Source organism: Artemia sp. Qi Xiang Cuo, chromosome 16 (genome assembly GCF_049724085.1).
Source record: "Artemia sp. Qi Xiang Cuo chromosome 16, ASM4972408v1, whole genome shotgun sequence".
In the NCBI taxonomy this organism is placed as follows: Eukaryota; Metazoa; Arthropoda; class Branchiopoda; order Anostraca; family Artemiidae; genus Artemia; species Artemia sp. Qi Xiang Cuo.
The window spans coordinates 45864008-45885298 of record NC_142809.1 but is presented as its reverse complement, the minus strand read 5'-3'; the positions used below and the strand labels follow the sequence as shown (position 1 = coordinate 45885298).

The following is a 21291-nucleotide window of genomic DNA, read 5'->3' as shown; positions in this document are numbered from 1 at the left end:
TCGTGTTTTAGAACGCGTATAGCAGAATTCTGAGAGACCCGCGAAAGGTTTGGATGAATAAACTATTTATAAATAGGAAGTTTTTGCATGAAAGAAACTTGAAGGAGTAGATTTTATATGTAGCTCATCCTATTATTTATATATTAAAAAGTGTAAAATATATGTATACACAGGGTTGCCACCCGTAGTTTGAAAGTGCTTTTCTAGCACAATTTCATCATGTCTGGCACTCTAGGACGTGCTTGGGATTGATAAAATAGCACGAAAGTGCTATTTTATTACTATTTTACCACTATTACAGTAAATTTTTTTACTATAGCACCGAAAATCGCTGTGCAGCACGCAGAGCGTGCTATTGTGATAATACCTATTGTGAAAAGTCAGAAAAAACCTTCATTACTCTTCACTACCCTTCAAAAGTCATTACTCTCGATTGTACTTTGTAGGTGAAAGAACTAACAGTTATGACATACAAGATGCAAAAGAATCATGTTACACCTCCACAGAGCCATTTTCTCTTCATTCCCCGTTCCGGGAAGCAACAGTTCATTTCATGGTAAGTTTTACCCAATAAGTCCTAAGAAACTTCAAAATATGTAATGTATATGTCTCTCCATAGAACTTTTGAAAATCCTTATTTGTCTTATAGGTTCTGAGCTCCTGAGAGCTTTGGAGTCATAGCCTAAATAATCATAGGGGACTAAACCTCCACATAGAATTCTTAAAAGGGTTCTGCATGTCTGCATGATCCATCAGTATTCATTTACTTTTCAATTCAGTACCGAACGTGCGCAATTGCGTACACCGAAAATTATATTGGAAAGGCTGTTTCAAGCTCATCAAAAAATGTCAATTGTATAAGATACATCAGAGAATTTGAGAACACCAAAACATTTTTCGACACTTCAGGAGAGGGGGACGAATTTAGTTAAATAATTCATGTAGTTGGTGACCCATCATAAATCAAATATCAGCTACATCGATTAACCGGTGGTTATCATCGATTATTTGACATACGATGATTCGACATACGACGATTTGACATACGATGATGACATATTATGATTGATCATCCTAAATCAGCTACAAAAAAAAACAAAAAAAACAACGGATAAACATTGATGCAAAACGCAAAAAGGTATATTTTGCGCCGCAAAGTATCAGAACGTGGACCTTGCATGTTTGAATAGTTTTCCAACCGCAGAGCAAAATATTATCTAATCGATGCAAATATAAATATTGAGGGTTAAAAAATATAATCGTTTTTACACTTTATTTTACATCCCCAGCGCCACTTAAGGCTATTAATGTAAGAAAATCCGCAAAATAGCTTACGTCATCATTAATATTTATTAGTCACATTATTTCCTAGGCTGCTGGTCGTAACTCTTTCCGTGGCTTTAACATGACATATCAGCGGTATCCATGCGGAGGCTTATTCACAGAAGGTAGAAACATATCATCCCCCAATTATCCGAACAACTATCCATTGACCATTGACTGTGTTTGGCTATTCTGGCTTGCTGACGAAGGAGGAACTCCAAAGGTTTGTCATGTTAATTTCACCTAATAGTTTCAGCTGCTAACATAGAAAGATTTCACTTTTTGTATGCGGGAGGGAGTGCAGATCCTCCTGTGCAGAAATTAAAAAAAAATGTAAAAAATGTGTAATTTCTATAGTAGTAAGCAGGTTCACAGGGAGTTAAGCAATCTATAGTTATAATTATACTATAGTTATAGTTATATTATAATAATTAATGGTATTAAGATGTAAAAAGTATTTTTGCACCCAAACGTACGTTCTTACTTCTTCTACACAGGGACCTTGCAGCGCTATTTAGGAGGGGGGGGGGGTAGTAAATATGTAGTTGTCAATAATGGGTAGATTTTATGTCCCTTCCTATAGTCCCTTCATAACTTCAAAGTGACTGTAGCCCTTTCAGGAAGAAAAATGTTCGCCATTCCTGTTGGCTATCCCTTGCTCTGTTTTTAGGGTATGCTGGGATATATTTACCTTTCTTGTGGTAAATAAATCTATAATCTAGGAATAATTTGCAAATAAATTATATTCTAAACTTGAGCTAATATTCATATTTCGGGGAATAATTTAATTGAATTTCTTAATAATATTTACCTAATAGTTAAATTGACGTAAACGCTTTGCTATTGTTGCCTGTTTTCGAAGTCCAGGTTAAGATCTCTGGTTTAAAAACAAATGCTGCAGGTTCTGTTTTATTTTTAATGTTGCACGAACTGTTTTCTTTCTTTTTTATTTTTATATGGCTCTACACAGGCGTTGCCAATAAGGTTTGCCAACCATTAGAAGATCTTTATAAATTAGGAATGTACATTTGTCTTAGAAATGAATTCCTTGTGATTATCCAACGTCGAATAGCAGGGCTGTATCTAGGATTGTTTTTGTGTGTGGGGGGGGGAGGTTACAAAATATTTTTTTCTGGGGGTGGTGGTGGTGGTTTACAAAATAACCTTAAAACGCGTCAAAATTTGGTTATATTCATTTTGTTACGTTTTGTACAAGTCGGACAAACGTTTCGGGGGGGGGGGAGGTTCAAGCCCCCCAGCCCCCCTGGATACAACCTTGTCTAATAGTCCTGCCTTTTTCCTTGAACTGGCCAAGTTACGAATATATTTAAGCTGGGCAATACTTGGCATCGATACCAAAGTAAGGCATTGTGTCTAAATATTGATTCTTTCGAAAAGTATCCTAAAAAAAGCTGAAATTATCGGTACTTTTAGGTATCTTGGATAGGTATCGATTCTTTGATAAATATTGATATTTTTGATCCTCATCAATTTATATTGTGCCCACCCAATTAGTAGACTTCTAATACGAATAGAATGTATATTGCAGTTTGCAGTTGTTCATATATAGAGCAAGAAAACACATTTGCTAAGGTTTTTAGTCCACAACAGCGTTAATATATTTTGAAAAACTTCTGTTTACATTTATATTGGGAGATACGTAATACTTACCAGTTACTAGTTCTAGCTTAGTGCTGCCCTACAATATACTGGTATCGGTAACAAGCATAAGACCCGTGGGACCCTATACTTCTCAAGTTCTATGCTTCCCCATACTTCAGTTTCTATACTATCCCTATACTTCTATAATCAAGACCCTGTACTTTTTAAGTTTTAGCCGGCTCTAGACAATATTTAGCTAAACCAAGAAAAAAACTCGTTCCAGTTAATCTTCAACGACTTTGATGTTGGAATGGGAAGTGACTGCTCGTCTGCATATGTCTCGGTAAGGAATGGTCACTTTATAGACTCACCAGAAGTTGGTCGGTATTGCGCGGGGAGTCCACCACCCTTGAATCAGACGTTGATGGCTGCTTCATCTGGCCTACGAATCCACTTTCATGTTTCAGCAAATGTTCCAAAGAGAGGTTTCAGTGCAATGGTAACTTCCGAAACAAGTGGTGAGTTGATATTACTAAATTGGTACAAAATAGGAGTGTTTATTAGCCGAGTAATAAGTAAGGAATAATCATAACAGGCTTAATTTGTGTGTGGATTCTTAAGAGTTTGAAAAAAAAATATACAAATTGAACAATCTAAAACTCAGTTTAAAAGAACTTTAAGAGGCTTTCTGACAGATGCGAAGGGGTCTTTCGAGATCTCCCCTCACTGTCCCAACTTTAAGAGAGGGGGGGGGGTACAAAAGAATTTTTTGCAAGGGGGTTTACAAAATTATTGGGGGGGGGGGGTACAAAAAGAAAGGTTAAAAACGCATGAAAATTTGTTTATATTCATTTTTGTTATGTATTTTGGAAGTCAGACAAACATTGGGGGGGATGTTCAAACCCCATAGCCCCCGTCCTGGATATGGCCTTGCCTGACCTGTATATATGAAATAAATTTTCCCCTATTTTGAGAAATTGTTAAATCAATCTGAAGAAAAGAATCTCTTATGGATAATTCATTGCATATATTCATCTCGGTAAACATTATCACATTGGGAGGGGGGTTAAAGGTTCGTTTCAAACGGAAATCCATGTTATACTTAGGTTGAGGATGAAATTCTGATTCTAAAGTTATGTCCATATTTTAGCTATCTCATTAGTGAGTTAATCGGAAAATTTCCCACTAAAATTAATGGGACATAATCAAGTACATAAACTTGTACCTTAAGTACCAAAACTTATACCTACAGTTATAGCTACGTACATAAAGTACCTAGACTCGTACCATAAGTACCTAAAGCTTGTAAAACAAATTTAGTTTCTCTTCACATGTTGAGAACGTCTTATAAAGTGTAAAAGTTGGTATACAGACTTTAAATAGTTTGGGAGGTTCGGCGTGGAAACAGAGAGCATCAGAAGCGCATATTAAACATGTGTTCGACCTATTGTTGAGTACATAAGTATTGTTTTGGTTTCTTCAGCACCAAGAACAGAACATCTCTGCCTGGGGTTGATGGGGATACAGAAGCAAGCCTTTGCGATTATTTTGAGCCGTTAGGATATTCTCTAAAAGAGGGCGTTGAAAGGGATGGGGTTACCATTGCTCCAAAACCGACACGAAACCCTGATAATGAGCTTTGGTAAATTTTCAAAATCTAAAATCAAGAACCGTGATATACTACCTAATAAAGCAGTGCTGTCATGAACTAGACGGCAAAACAAGTTAGTTTCGTTTAAAGCTAGAAAAAAAAAAACATCCGATAATTAATTCGACCAGTTTTCATAGAGCTGTATTATAGAAGTTAAAGTTTTTAACTCTATTGTGTTGGTTATTTATTATATACAAAATTGAAATCTTAAATTTAAAATTAAGAATCTATGCAAAGAAAGTCGAATTTTCTGCATCAAAATGAAATTGATGCGCATATGTTTTTCCAACTTAATAGAAGTTTTTTAAGAAAAGAGTCTCTTATGGAGAATTCATTGCATATATACATCTCACGGTTTAGGTACTTATTAGAAGTCTGGGTTTAAGTTTTAGGTACTACACAAGCATTTATATATACAAAAGCATGTCAGTGTTTACTACTCTCGAAAATATGTCATGGGTATCAATTTTACTCTACAAACTTGAAATGCTAGTTATTAACGATAAACCCTAGGATTGACCAAGCACGGGCATAATTGCTCTTAAAAGGCTCATCAAGTCATTACAGATGCAGGTACAATTCGATACCCATCAGTTGGGCACAGGCTTACCTTTACCCGCCCTATATCTATCATTTGTACCTGAGGATAAGTACACTTTGGTAAGCTGACAAACAAACTTCCTACTTTGGGCCATTGGGCCACAGTCCCATCATTGGGTGCCATTTTACAATCATGTGGGTGCAAACATTAAGATTTACTGTAATGCTTTAAAAATAATACAGCAGTGAAGTCATTTGCTGATGTATTTTGGACATTCACATCTATTTTTGAATATTCAATACCGAAAATACTAAAAGTAAAAGGAGTATACAGTTACACTGTTATTATTAAATTTCTTAGAGAATTATCCCTTTCTATAAAAGGCTTTGTGGCCATTGTGGGAGTGGGCGATTGCTTATTAATCGCTTCTTCTTTTCCGTCTACTTCTGAAAAAAAAAATCAAACAAAAAGGATTTAAAGATGTATAAAGTTATGGATTTACAAAAGATCAGATTATATATGAAAGTATCATTTCCTTTGTTTCACGCTGAGAAGGCTTTGAGTTGAGTTGTGGGAGATATAGAAATGTATTTGTTGGAATCAGTCTCAAGCTAATAAACATGGCACAAATTGGCCTTGAGAGATTACTTAATCTTTATTGGTATAGCTCACTTTTGATTTGGATATAGTTTCTATTGACATCTTTTGAAAAAAAAATGCAGATAGTTATGAAACCCTGTATATATTCCAGTCGTCTCTTAGCGCCCTTACTTACGTTTATTTCTGGATTTCTCAAAATACAAATACAAGCAAAATGCATTAACAAAAACCTACTAAGACAAACAGAGGCTGAACATGTGGTAAAATAATAGAATCAGCAAGGCAATGCACAGCATCTAAATGTGTAGTTCATGTGGACTAGAAATTTAATATAGACCCTTGTCTAACTTCAACTGGAAACCTAATTTTAATCGCCCACCGCACCAATAAAGGAATAAATACAATTGGCTAATATCGTGGGATTTAGTATGATTACAAAACAGAATCTACGTATGAGTATCAAATATTCAATGTTAGTCCAGCTAGTATTTGCCAAAATCCTGACATCGACGCCATGATTATACCATAATGTGGAGGCACCACAATCCTTCGACATAGTGGCGGTGTGGTGTGATTCTTTCATTTCATTTAGTTCCAAAGCTAAATTGCGAAATACTACTAATAGGACAATTCCTGATTAAGGAAAAATTTGCTAAAAGGAATTCATAAGTATTAAAAAAGAAAACAGTAAAAATAAAGTCGGTGCTTCGGTACCCGGGTCAGACCTCTATTGATCTATATTCGGGGTAGCAGCTAATTTTACTACCCAAGAAAATTGAAGTTATCTGAAATCGGAGATGTTGATAGTTAATTTTGGTGCTAAAAAGAACAACAACAAAATACTGTAGTTAACATGAGAATACAAGGTATGGGCATCGATTTGATCAGTTTTTGCAAAAGGATGAAATATCTAATTCTGCTAAAAAGTATCCGTTGTTCCTCTAACTGAGGATAAGTGCATGAAAAGATTTCCCAGAGAACTCACCCCTAGGAGCACTTATGCCATTGGGAAAGGAAAGAGAGCTCAACTTTGCCCCCTTGTCCCCAAAACTTTAAAAATACATTCTTGTGTTTTCATTTAAACTAAGTCGAAAAACCTTTGTCCCTCTCCCCCATACATCTTGGTGATTCGGCGCAACAACTCATAACAAAAATAAAAATAAATTGTGTGAACTAAAATCCAATTTGTTGGATTTTACAGGATACTAAAATTAGCCAGTTACTTTTCCGATTTTATATGCCTTTGCGTCCCGGAATTATCAAACTAATGCTCCAATTTTCGATCCTAAAGAAAATGGTTCCAGGTACCGAAGACTCAGTTTTTAATGAGAACCAAAAAGAAACAAGATTTCAAATCAAAAGCTGTTGGGGTGTAAGAAGTCTCCTTTTTTTTATAATTTATCTCTTGTCTATTGACAAAGAGTAGTGGTGAAGAGCTTGTTGACTTCGTGTATTCCTAGAGTATGAAAGGGAGAGGACACAGCTAGAGCCATAGTCTCGTCTGTTGGGATACAAACAATAATTAGGAAGAAGGGTAGTTAGACAGAATATATAAATGTCTTCTGCTTTAAAAGTATCGTATTTTACCTCAGTCTTACAAAAGAAAGTCTCCAGACAACTGGTAAAAAATAAAATAACAGCAGCATGGGGGTGACTTTCATTAAGATTGAAAAGCTACATTTCAAATTTTTATACAATTGGTGACCTAAAATTGAGTTAAAGAATGAAATAGCAATTTTACAGTTTCCTCAAAAAAGAGTAGTTTAACTTTTGAAGTATACCAATGCTCCTGAATGTTTTAAGTTCAATGCTCAAAGGACGGAAGGATGGTGCTCACATGTATCGTTTTGATCTAGTTAAATGTAAAGAAAGTGAACAGTTTTGAAGTCTGGCTGGTAATTTTTGTTCACATTTTGCGTTTATCCCAAGAAAATATATGGGTAAGCAGTTTGAAGTCCAGAACTTAGAGATGGGACTTAGAAACGCTAAGAGTGAGACGGTTTCTACTCCCATTTCTACCAAGAGTACTCCCATCCTCTTATTAGAAATCCTACGCTACTGAAAATATTTGGTGGCTTGTGCGTATTCAATGTTTTATTTTGTATGCAAACGCAAGGCATTACAGCTATGTTTGTCAAATCGGAGGGATACTTGGAGTACATGTTTCACTTAATTATTTTGTTTTCTTATGGTGTTACAACAAATCCTCTCTCCAACTCCCATAAAAAGATTTATCCTTCAAATAGTTTGACTAAAAATAAGCGAAAAAAAATGGTTTAGTAAACGAGTTCTCTGCAATACTTGAAATCCTTCTACCTTACATACTTGGTTTTACCAGAACTGACTTTTGGCGTGCATAAGTACAGTCTTTCATTCTTGAATTTTTAGAATGAAAGATTTTTAGATTTTTATCATTTAAAATCATTCTTAAATGATAAAAATCTCATTTTTATACTTTAATGTATACAAAACAATTTGTTTTATTCTATCTTGAATAATTTATTTAATTAAATCAGGTAGCGAAAGAATATTTGCTCTGCGTTTCTTTGGGCGTTTCACAGAGACGACCATTAAGGAGGACTGATTGTCAAGAGGAGCACCATAAACGTTGCAACGTTGCAACTCTAAACGACCTAAACGACAGGGCTAATATGACAGGTTTAGTCGTTCCCCACGACTCTCTCCCGTCTGTTGGTGAGAGGTTTGATGTAGCGTCGATGTCTGTTTTCTAAATTTAACTCCCTCTCTAGAGCTTTCCTGTATTGAACTCCCAGTTCTTCAGACAATAAGACAAACATGAAGGTGCATAGCTCAGCTCAATTATATTGAGGCTAGCAAGCCGAGAACAGAGTACTTTTTATGTGTTTCTCTGTGTTTTAAGAATAGGGAATGAGGAAATTATCCCGAAAAGTTTCACTGTTAACTCTTTCAAAAAGATATTCAATAATCCTTGGACAAAATGAGATCAAAATCTTGACAAAAGACTAGCGGCAAAATAGATATTCAGTTGTACCTGGCGCGGCGAATTTAGGAATAAAAAAAAAATTACCGTCTGAGCCTTGACAAGAAGTGAACTACACTTTTCCAAGAATCTAAAAATTTTCAGATTCCATTTGGAGATCATGGCTGAGGTATACTTGCCGCATTATTTGTAAGACAAATAATATTAATATAAAATTATTACAAAGTAACCAAGATATCTTTTCTAAAGGTTGTGGTGGTATTTTACATGGCCCATCTGGAATTATACAGTCTCCAAGTTTCCCTTCACGTTATCCTCATAATACTGAATGTGTTTGGCAGATCCAGGCTGATACTAGTTTCAGAATAGTTTTCAGTTTTACAGAAAGATTTGACCTTGAAAGCAGCAATAATTGTCAAAATGATTACGTTGAGGTGAGTGAATTTTAGGTTTAGAAAAAAGATTTGTCTGTGTTTTATTTAGAGCTTTCAAAATTTAATTATGACTTTTAAAGGCTAATAACTTTGAGTTTACTGTTACATATATTGCAGCCATGAAAAGGTGTATTTCATATTATCAAAATTTCAAATTAAGGGCTATGATTGAATTTTGAAGTCTTGGCCTACCGCTTAACAATATGGCTGAGATACTCGTGCACAAAAGAATTTCTAGGGGAGATGTACGTTCAAAAAACAAATTCATTATATTAAGGATTTAATAAATAATGGAAAAAAGTAGAGACAATCGAATGCTCTCTCTCTATCCGGTGTTATACCTTCTGTAACTTCATGGTTTTTTAATGTTCTTTGGGTTAGTGATACGGAGCCACCTTTTTCCTGTGACATTTTTTGCATTGAGCCAGATTCCATTGATTCCAACATGGCTCAGGTAAGTGCACAGAGACAAATATCTGGGGAAAGGGTGGCATATATTCAAAAGTGTCATAAATGGATTAACTTAATGTAAAATTTTGAAGATAATTGAAAATAGGGAAATATGTAGGAAAATACAGGGAAGAAAAAAAAATAGATGAAAGAATTAAGAAAAATAGGGTATAATAGCGAAATAGGAAATACTGGTAATTGTTTGGGTAATCTGGGAATTGAAGCCCCCCTCCTCGTCCTGTGTACACATAGAGATGTGGATTATAGGAGGTATTTTATTCCACGTCCAAATTTTTTTGCCCCCTCCCTTAGATTTAAAAAAAAAACTTTTTTGATGTTTTCAATAAAAAAATAATACTTTTCTTGTATTTTCCTTGATAAATAAAAAAAATATCTCTCATGGGCTTAAAAAAAAAAGTACTTTACCCCCTTCCATTTTTTTTGAAATGGCGTTCCTGCGTAAATGTTTTCTATGACTCCATGCTGGCATATTCTGTATAGAACTATGTTTGGGTCCTTGAGCAAAGGTGCTGAAGTACCTTTACCCATTAAATTTTGCCCTAAAGCTAGATTCCATTGATATTTCTGACATTTCAAATAATTTAACAACATTTCCTCAATTTAGAGATGGTTTCTCTACTGAGCTAAAAATTCTGAAATGCCTTTGTTTGTATTTCCGATAAAAAAAAAACCTGCTAATCCTAAGATTTAAAAAATAAATTTTGCCCCTTTCCTCCTATATTTCTGTGAATTGACACCACTGGAAGTGGAAGACTTAGCCTTTCATATTTGGCAATGCGACTTGTTTCTTAAATTAATTTTATTCATATTTTTGAAGTGCTGAATCTCCGCTGATACCTTACAGAGACGTTAGAAAGACGAACAAGAGGGGTGTTGTGGAGTTCTTTTTCTCAGATCATGTCAGTTCTACTTTACTTCCTATGATGTAAATATTTACGTTCAAATGGGAGCAAGAAACTCCCATTTGTTATCAAATCTCGAACGAATCTCCCTATGATGTAAATATGTATGCACAGATTGGAGCAAGGGCAAGGGATACAGATTTCCTAGAGGTTTCTTGGCTGCATGTTACCTAATATGCAAGGGAAGTGGAAGACATAGCCTTTGGTTTTAACCAATAGGGCTTGTTTTTTATATTTTTCGTGTTTTTGCAGCACTCCATTTCAACTGATATAATGAGAAATAGGTTGTGAGCCCTTTTTCTCAGATCTTGGAATTTCTGTCCTACCTCCTGTAATGTAAATACATAGGCACTAATAGGACTAAGGATAGAAAATATTCCTAAAGGTTTCTTGGTAGTACAACAACTTATATTCAAGAATAAATGAAAGAACTAACCTTTGGTTTTGGGAAATTTGATTTGTTTCTTAATATTCTTGCGCTTTTGCAGCGCTGAATCTCGACTGATATAAATTCAAAGACCTTGTGAAACTTTTTTCCCCAAAGCAAAGTCTTTCCAAGATGCTTTTTGGTAGCTCAATAACTTATATGGAAGAAGAAATAGGAGACACAGCCTTTGTTTTTGGACAATATGACTTGTTTTTTCACATTCTTCATGTTTTGCAACATTGGATCTTGACTAACGTAATTAAAAAGATGTTTTAGCAAAGATTGGCACCACACAACATTATCAGATAATTTTAGCGTCAGTTAATAACTAAGACCTATGTAATGAGCAATTTTGAAAGCTTTTATTAGTATAAAAGTTTATAAAGATTTCCATTTGAAAGCTTTCTAATCATAATTTCTAACGTATTTCTAATCATAATTTCCTTACTCAAGAAATGATACGAATGGAAATTCCACAAGGGAGATGGAAATATTTGGATGTATAGAACAAGACTTGGAACCTCCCCCCCCCCATTCCCAAGATTGGAGTGATAACCTAAATTTTTGTGTGTATAATTTGTAACCTATTCGACTTTGCATGAGACCAGCCTAAAAGGAAGCTAAAATCGCAGGACCGACAGGAAATTAGGACCCTTTTTTTTGGAAATTAGGACCAAATATTATCAAAGTATGTACCCATGGAGGGCACTTTTTAAAGCGCTGCCCTCCTACCCTAATTCTACAGATTTTAAATTGTTCCCATAGTTTCTTGTATTTCCTTTTCAGGCGTTCTTTGGGCGCTTTTTTCGGTTGAGCCCCTTTAAGAAACCGACAACGGTGAAGCAATTCCTTCTTGCGTACTTTCTTCTGCGACACTTTTAAAATATTAGATATAATTTTGCTTTAAGCAAAATATGCAATTTTTGAAAGCTTTTATTAGTATAAAAGTTTATAAAGCTTTCCATTTGAAAGCTTTTATTATGCATTGCTCCCCATGAAACGTGATTAGGCAGCTAATGTCTTTGATTTTGCACAGTTGGATATTTTGTGACACTAATTGTTTAAAGTAGCCTGAAAAGTGATAAGTTATCATTTTAAGAAGTTTTTTCCTGACTAGTTTTGTTTTAAGTCAAGATGAAATCATTCGATTTCAAAAGCAGATTTTTTTACTGGATCATGCCGGCTCCAGATAATATCAGTATGCCAACACTTTGAAATAAGCTGTACCAGTTTTCCGATTAAAATTGTACCGCAAGGAAGTAATTTGTACCATCGGAACTATAGGTTAAAAATTTGCCATAACAATAAGATAACTGTCAATAATTTAAAACTTGGAACAGATATTTGAGTCAAAAAGTAGCAAGTAAAACCTAAATGTACCGGGAAATCTGATTGTACCAAGAAATTTCCAAATGTACTGCACTGAGCCAGGACCTCTAAATTGTACCAAAAACGGTACAATTGTACCGCGTTGGCAACTCTTGATAATATATTATATTTAAGAAGATAATGTACCTTAAATCGTTTAGCGACCCTCAGTGTCGGCTCACACTGAGGTGACGGCTCACTGTCGGCTCACACTTGTCTTTGTGACCTCAGGGTCACAAAGACAAACGCCCATTAGCGTATTCTCCCAGGTGGCTAGCCATCGTTGAGTGGAATTTTACAATGGAATTGTACGGGATTTTTGTCAGTAAACTTGTCAATCAGAGCAGATAGCGTCACAGGGAACTCGCAAAGAGGCCAAATTGGTGAAATTACAATGCCTTTGAGCTGATTTTCGAGTTTTTATAGCAGGTTTAATTGAGCTGCCCTTTCCTTAACTTTCAAAAGAAAAGTCTGCTCTGTTTAATCAAAATAATAAACTTTCTGAAGTTTCATTAAAGCTGAATATATGGATCTCCGGCACGAAATTGAAGAAACTTATTAGTTGTTCTAAGATTTACGGGAAATTGGGTGTCAGTTTTTGGTTTTCAGTTGTTTATTTGGATCCCTTATCCAAGCCACAAAAGTATTGACAATATCATCAATCACATCTAAATAGTTTGGTCAAACAAACTAAAAGAAATATAATGGACGAGATAGAATGATTCTTTATTAAAGTGTCTTATCTTATTAAGATATTAACTTAAAAAAAACAAGTTTTTTAAAACTGAAAGTAAGGAGCGACATTAAAACTTAAAACGAACAGAAATTATTCCGTACATGACAGGGGCTGTCCCCTCCCAATCGCCTCGCTCTTTACGCTAAAGTTTTTTTTATTGTTTTAAAAAGTAAAGTTGTGTGAAAAAGTGAAAACTTTGCGTAAAGAGCGAGGCGTTGAGGAGGGGACCGCCGCTGTCATATACAGAATAGTTTCTGGTCAATTTAAGTTTTAATGTCGCTCCTTACTTTCAGTTAAAAACACTCGGTTTTTTTAGTTAATTCCTGAACGTTTTTGAATTAATGCAGCTTTGATTTTGGCTCACCGTACATGAATAATTAAAACAAAATTCGCATATTAATTTTCCTTTTTTTGTCTAATCGGCTATCGCGAAAATTTGTGAAATAACTTACGAATTAACTTACGGAACGAATTTTTATATTCGTATGTTTTTATTATGTATATTAGGGAGTTCGCTCCTTAGTCAATACCTCGCTCTTTACGCTAAAGTTCAAATTTTGTTTGAATCACAAACCCCTGAATCACAAAGGCCGGTTAATTAGAGCAGATAGCTCTTTTGAAAGTACAAAAAAAAAACTTTAGCGTAAAGAGCGAGGTATTGAGGATATGGTGATCCCCCTCATATACGTAATAGTTTCTGTTCGTTTTAAGTTTTAATGTTGCTTCTTACTTTCAGTTGAAAAAAAACTTGTTTTTTTAATTTAATTTCTGATCGTTTTTAAACAATGCTGGGAAATCCCTTCCCCCAAGGACACATCCTCGATGGCAGGATCCTCCCCCTTCACCCCTACTCTGACCCCGGCCCCCCCACGAGCAACAAATTCCGCCGGAAAACGCCGGGATACTTCCCAATAACCCAGAATATATGTAAACAATGGGCAAAGTTTATAACTTGTAGCCCTTCCCTCGGGAACAGTAGGGGATTAAGGAATCCTCAAAGATATATTAATTACATTTTTGACTATGCTGAACAAAATGGCTATGTCAAAATTTTGATTGGGTGACTTTGGGCAAAAAACGAGCGTGGAAGGGGGCCAAGTTACCCTCCAATTTTTTTGGTCACTTAAAAAGGGCACTAGAACTTTTAATTCTTGTTTGAATGAGCCCTCTCACGATATTCTAGGGCCACTGAGTAGATACGAACACCCCTGGGCAAATATACAAAAAAAAAACAAATAAACATGAATCCGTGATTTTTCATCTGGCAAAAATAAAAAATTTCACATTTCTGTTAATAGAAGCTTTAAGCTTCTACAACAGGGTTCTCTGATACGCTGAATCTGATGGTGTGATTTTTATTAAATTTCTATGACTTTTAGTGGTGGTTTCCCCCTTTTTTCGGTAATTTGGCAAATTTTCCCAGGCACGTAACTTTTGATGGGTATGACTAAAATTAACGAAACTTATATATTTGAAATCAGCATGAAAATCTGATTCTTTTGATGTATCTATTGGTATCAAAATTCCCTTTTTTTAGTCTCGGTTACAATTGAGCTGGGTCGCTCCTTACTTACAGTTCGTTACCACGAACTGTTTGATAAGCCATTTTGGGAGCTTTAAACGATTTGAATTCTGCTTCTCGAAAATCAATATTAGGGAGTCAATATTAGGGAGTTTTTTGGAAGGCCGAATTTTTTGCTGGATTAATCAGTTTAAATTTATTGAAAAGCGGAATGTTATCCTAAAAAAGTTGTATCATAGCCAGTTTTATCTAAGGTCAAGATAATTCAGTTTCAATTGCAGATTTCTGAACCAGACGATGACGGTACATCACTGTCTCTTGGAAGATTTTGCGGTAAACAAGTGCCAGGAACTGTAGTTTCCAATAGTAATTCGCCGAAGATTACTTTCAGATCAAATGCTATTGCTAACGGAGATGGATTTAAGGTCTGTGGTTTTTTTCTTACTGAAACTATGGCCACTCCAAAGTGAAATATACAGAATAATGTCTGCATAAAGTGTGTTAGTGTGTATATTTTGTTGTGTGTTGTGTATGTGTGTATGTATATGTGCTAGTGTGGATGTAAAGTGTCTGTGTTTTGTCATAAAGTAAATGTGATTCAAGACACAGACGCAGCAATCTTTTCGAATAAGAAGCTCCCAAAAAATTTGAAAATTATAGTCTTTTTTCGAGGACGAGGGCTTGGTTCCATGTCTCCTCTGTGTACGTCCCTGATCTTGGGGGTTCTTCAGCTAGCGTTTTTATGTATCTTAACCCCGTTCATGTGTGTGGTTAATAAAATATTATCACTTGGATCAAATCAGAGACTGCTTATAAGAGGTAAAAATAAATTATGATTGGTCAACAATTACTTTGCCAACACATTAGAGGCCAACTGCACTCGAGCACTCGAGATTTTAGAAAACGATTAAAAACACTTGGATACACTGAAGTTGATCTGAGAAAACCCCTTATGGTTTTAATACAAAATTTTATGCTGGATTGCAGCACAGAATCAGAATTTTCCGTCATTCTCTGTTTAGTATAATGATGATTCAATTTTTTAAAGAAATTTGAGTGGCTTAACTTTAAAAAAAGAAATTTTGAAATTATTTAAGAGAATTTTTGATTAAAGTACGCTAAAGTTCAAAAGCACAGTCAAACTCAGAGCCACTTCCAAAAAAAGAAAAGCAGAAATACCAGGTTTAATCTTCGTCAAATCCCAAAAGGGATTTGACGAAGTGGTCAAATATAAATCTTGTTACAAATCTTGTGTCTTGTAGAAACCTTGCAAGGTTTCTACAATCTTGCTTGTGAATTTGACATTAGAATAGATAATAGTTAATAGTAATGGCGCAATAGGCTTTAGAACTTTTACGACTAGGGAATGGAGAAGGGGGCAGTAGCCAAACTCCTGTTTGTAGTAATTTTTGTTTGTTTGAAGTTTGACTTGAATATTATACTTAATTTTTACTCGTTTTAAGATTTACTTATGTATCTTATTCATTGCCTTTTATCTTTGTGTTTAATATGATCATTTGTTTTAAGCATGATTGATTCTTTGGATTTTGCCCATTCGCGGTTCTTAAATTGCTGGTTTATATATATATATTTTTTTTATTCCACACTATAAATAAAAGATCGAATAGGGATAAAAATCCTTTTAATAGACAGTGATTACAAACAGTGATAGAAATTCACGAAAAACACCAGATATTTCGGTCACATATGCAGTAACCGTCATCAGTAGTAAAACTAAACAATTTAGTTTTACTAATGATAACGGTCACTGCATATGTGACCGAAATATCTGGTATTTTTTTGTGAATTTTTATCACTGTTTGTGAAAAACTGTCTATTAAATGGATTTTATCCCTATTTAAACTTTTATTTGTCGTCACGGAAAGGCAGTGTGGTCTCCGAAATTAATTATTTATTCCACACTTCGCAGTTCGACAATCCAGTTTAATAAACTGGTTTTATAAATTCTTGTGTTCCGCTGATAATTCTGATTCCTTTTTCAAGAATCTAGTTTGTCAGTCGAAAATCCTTAGGATTGTCCGAAATCATTAACCGATGACTTATCCGATGACTAATCCGAATCGTTAACCGATGCTCTAGCGCAAGAAGCGGAATGATTCCTGGGTAAATACCTAATTCTTCACCTAATTTGCTACGAGTGACTTTGAGTAACAAATCTTCTCAGCCGTTTCCCATAAAGTGTGGTGATCCACAGGGCTCAGTTCTTGGCCCTCTCCTGTACCTGATATTTGTAGACACAATGAGATTCTACATTCCCGGAGCTTCAGTTACTTCTTTTGCTGACGACACGGCTTTAGTGATTGCAGCAAAGTCGCTGCAAGAGCTCTTGTTCAAGGCTAATAAGGCGCTGGATGGCCTACATGAATTTGTTTGTGCTATCCTACTTAGCGTCAATGCATTAAAAACTAATTTTATGATGTTTACGAGGACTGGTTCTGCTCCCACTCTCCCTGGTGTCATTATTTACAATGGCCTACCGCTATCACAAGTTGAAGAGATCCGATATCTGGGATTCATCCTGGATCGAAACTTGAGTTGGAGAAAACACTGCGACATTATAGCATGCAAGCTGGCGCGAGGCCTTGGAGTTCTGAACCGTTTTCAAAATTTTTTACCTTTAAAAATTCTGCTTTTATTGTATTTTTCCATAATAGCGCCTTATATAAATTATGGTTGTTTGATTTGGGCGAGTAATTTTAGTTGCAATTTTAGAAGAGTTCAAGTTCTGCAGAATAAGGCTATAAGGTTGATTGGAAGGTATGATCGTGGTGTTGATAGCACTGAATCACTTTTTAGAAAGTTTAAAATTTTAAAGGTTGGTGAAATAAGGAATTATCAAATTGGAGTTTTTGTATTTCAGTGTCTGAATGGTTTTGCACCGGATTTTTTTATGAATATTTTTAAGCCTAATTCGTTTTATCACGATTATTCAACTAGGAGTGCGGATAGTCTTGCATCTGAGCCACGGAACACAACCAGAGCGAGTCAAGTGACCAGACACATGGGCCCGTCAGTTTGGAATTCGTTCCCAGATTCTGTTCGTCAAGCTGAAAGTGTGCCGCAACTTAAAACCCGTATTAAAAATCATTTTTTTTCAGGAATTTGGTAGTGTTAATGGTTCGAGAGAAGGCTTTTTTTTTTTTTTTTTTTTTTTTTTTTTTTTTTTTTTTTTGTAGATATTTTATTTTTATTTTATATTTTTTGCCATTATATATTTATCATTATTTTTTTTATTATTATTGTTTTCCCCTTTTTTCATTTTAATTGGTTTGATGATTTGGCATGCATGATATCCAACCGGTCGCTTTTTCAAGCATCTTCTTGCTTTAGTTCGACTTGTTGTCACATTGAGTTGTTTTTTTGTTAATAAAAATGTATGAACCTGAACCTGAACCTGATAAGCTTTCCTGTACCAGTCTTGATTAAATAAGGAAGCCTCTAGCAGGGTCAAAGTTAAGGGGAGGAGGAGAGTCTTAATTTAGCTTATGCATCCGCATTTGTTACCTCACTTGACGATTTTGTCGGCCCATTCTTGATATCTCCCCCCCCCCCAAAAAAAAGAAATAACAACTCAAAACCCTAGCTTCACCCCTGGCTTGTAGTGTCAAATTTTGTTTGACATTTTCAACATTTCTTAATGTGATAAATTAGATTATACCTCTTGGCCTTAAGTCTACATACTTTTGTCTTTATTAATAATTATGATAATAATTAATTAATACATAATAGTTATAAGAATAATTGATAAGAAAAAAGTGGTATCCATTTTCAAAATCTGAGAGACCCAATTTTTTTTCATAGGGCATTATGTTTGAAAAAGAAAAAAATCAAAGCCAGCAAATTAAGCACAAAAGTGTATTTTCGAATCTATAATACATATCATATGGTCTATATAAAAATAAGTAAAAATATAACATACAATGTGTGTTAGCTAGTTTGAAAATAAAATACCAGCTGTTTTCTTTAAATAAGCCATTTACTGCTGTAATTTTCTATTAAAAAGTTCAGAAAAATCAGTGTACAGAATAGTGAGTTTCTAAGTTCCTATTCCTTCAGCCTGATAACTGCTACTTCTGAGGCCTCGCTTGCACAAATATACACTCAGTAGTTTTTTTTTCTAATTTAAATGCTGATTTTCCTAGACCAAAAAAAAAAATGCCTAATATTTTTCAATTTGCCCAAATCGACAGTCATGGAAGAAGAAGGCCGATTATACAGGAGTATATTGATATGACATATCAAGAAGCTGAAAACGAAGAACGGGGTTAGCATCTTTCAGAGTCTTTTTAAACTTTGCAATTTAGTATTGGTAGTAAGCTTGCGGCTCGTAAAAGCTGCATTTTTTTTCTTTAAATGTTTTTTAAAATTAGTAAAAGTTTGAAACCAGCATTGTATGCAATTTTCGATACTTTTGTTAAGTTTTTGAGGACATGAAACTTAGTTGTGATTAGCTGTGATGTCACTACTGTGCCACTGAATGAATCTAGTCACGTCAGAAATGGCATTTTTATGAAAGTCCAGTTGTTCTCATGCAGGAATTTCACATTATTTTTAAAAACAACGTCGAGGTCATACTCTCTCTATTTATTCTATGGTGTCAATGTTAATAAAATCTGCCTTTGTCATGGTGTTCGGGTAAATGTTTGTGATTTTGTGCTCTATATGCATTAATATACCTATGTTGCATCTGATTCTACATTGGTGTAACAGGTGGCATATATGTGGCTAAATTTTTGCTACGGCCTTGTTTTAGAATCCTAATGTATTTACCAAATCATAGTGCATATAATTAGAAACACCAATCTTTTAAATTAGCAGGGAAGTAGTTTAAAATTTTGAAATTTGCCTTAAAAAGATTTTTTAGTGAAAATGATTAATTGTTATTACTGATAACGAGCTTTGAAACAACATTCTTCATTGACAATTTTTCGCCTTTGCTTTTGACGTCCCGTTCAACCGTAAAGGAAGTCAACATCGGAAGCAACCGAGTAGATGTGTTTGAAGGCTTCACTTACCTGGGATCCAATCTGTCGAGGGATGGCTTGATCACAAAAGAGCTTACATCTCGAACAGCCAAAGCGTTGGCACTTGTTGGGAGGCTGAGCAGCATCTGGCGAAAGTCAAACATTAGATGCTTTACCAAAATGTACATTTACAATGCGTAAGTCAGCACCGTGCTGCTGTACGGAGCGGAGACGTGGACAGCTGCAAAATCTATGCTCAGCGCCGTCGATGTTGCACAAACAAACATCTCCGAAGAATCGAGGGACTTCACTGTACTGACTTCGTTAGCAACTAGACCCTCCTGTCACGTATGGCACAAACTCCTTTCTCGACACAGCTCGCCCAGCTGACTGTTTGGTGGTACAGCCACCTTCTTCGCATGTCACGCGAAGTCCCAGCATGGGCCACATTCGACTTCGACTCCACCCTGCACGGATGGAAGTGACCCAGAGAACCCCCCCCCCCTACTAGGTGGAAAGACAAAGCCAATGAATTCCTCTCCCAAGTTCATATCCCGGTGGATGAAGCTGCGAGCCTGGCAAGTGATAGATCAACCTGGAGACACCTGGTCTCATCGTTCTCTATACCGAACCTTCGGCAGGAGACTTAAGTTAAGTAATGTTTTGACATATATTGTTCAAACTTCATAAGGTTATGGAAAGGGAGGCAGTGAAAATAAGCTCCTACTTTATTAAAACTATCAGTCTGTCTTTAACGTTACTTTCTATACAGATATCATGGGCTCGAGAATGTGGTGGAATCTACTCAGGCCCAGCAGGAACCATATCCTCTCCTGGTTTTCCTGATAGATATGCTGACAACTTAACGTGTGCTTACGTTATCAACGCCACTTCTGAAAGTTATGTACTGCTAAGCTTCGAAGATCCCTTTGATTTAGAAGGTAATTTGAAATCTATGTAACTTGACTCCTTCTTAATTTTCAAAAGAAAAAAAAAATATTTTTGCACATACTTGTTTCTTATAAAAGTGTCTTTTCAATCATCTCATATTTGAGCTGTTATTTTAGATCATGATAGGATTTGAATTTCGCTCGAATAGCCAGATTTGCACCGTCCGATCAATAATTATATCTTCTTACGACTTAATGTTTGCTTTCGTTCTCGATCAGAGTTAATAAAATATAAACTTCCTTGTTTATGCACTGTTAAAATGTACCACTGACAATGGTGTATATTTTGAGATGGGCATTGAAAAGAAAACCTTAATAGGAAGAATCCTGAAAATTTTGCTGAAGATCAGACTTCAGCAAAATCAAACTTCAAACTTCAGAAGATTAAACTTCAAAAATTCATTGAATGACGTTTTTTCTAAGATGAATTTATCGTCCTGCTTAGGATTCAGACCAAGTGCATAGTTAAATAGCATAGTTAATTATGCCAATTCATAAAAATGTATTGGTGGGGGGGGGGGTATTTGGAAAAGTTTTTATCTAAATCCACGGGTATTTTTGGGGGGGAGGGGGTAGTTTTTCTTAGTAAAATAAAGAAAAGTATTTTTAAAGCCCAAGTAGCAACTGCCACACTGTCTTCAAATTGGCACCCCCGATTGAGATGGAAATTATGTTATTAATATAATTATCTAATTGAAAATATTTAATGGGGAGACTAGTGGCTTTTGATTGGGCCATATATATTTATGCACATATTATATTCTTTATATATGAAATACTCCAGCCTGGTTGCTATTGAAAAGAAGAAAACTATACA

At 35.2% G+C, this 21291-nt stretch overlaps 1 protein-coding gene across 1 annotated transcript in view; it reads left to right on the top strand.

Moving 5' to 3' along the window:
* LOC148942958 (cubilin-like) overlaps positions 1-21291 on the top strand; it is a 405682-nt gene that overhangs the window by 324275 nt on the left and 60116 nt on the right. Inside the window, exons 49-54 of the mRNA XM_089102575.1 lie at positions 447-556; positions 1373-1546; positions 3209-3443; positions 8929-9113; positions 14821-14964; positions 20297-20465. Coding sequence (XP_088958701.1) covers positions 447-556; positions 1373-1546; positions 3209-3443; positions 8929-9113; positions 14821-14964; positions 20297-20465 — 1017 coding nt within the window. The remainder of the gene's footprint in view (positions 1-446; positions 557-1372; positions 1547-3208; positions 3444-8928; positions 9114-14820; positions 14965-20296; positions 20466-21291) is intronic.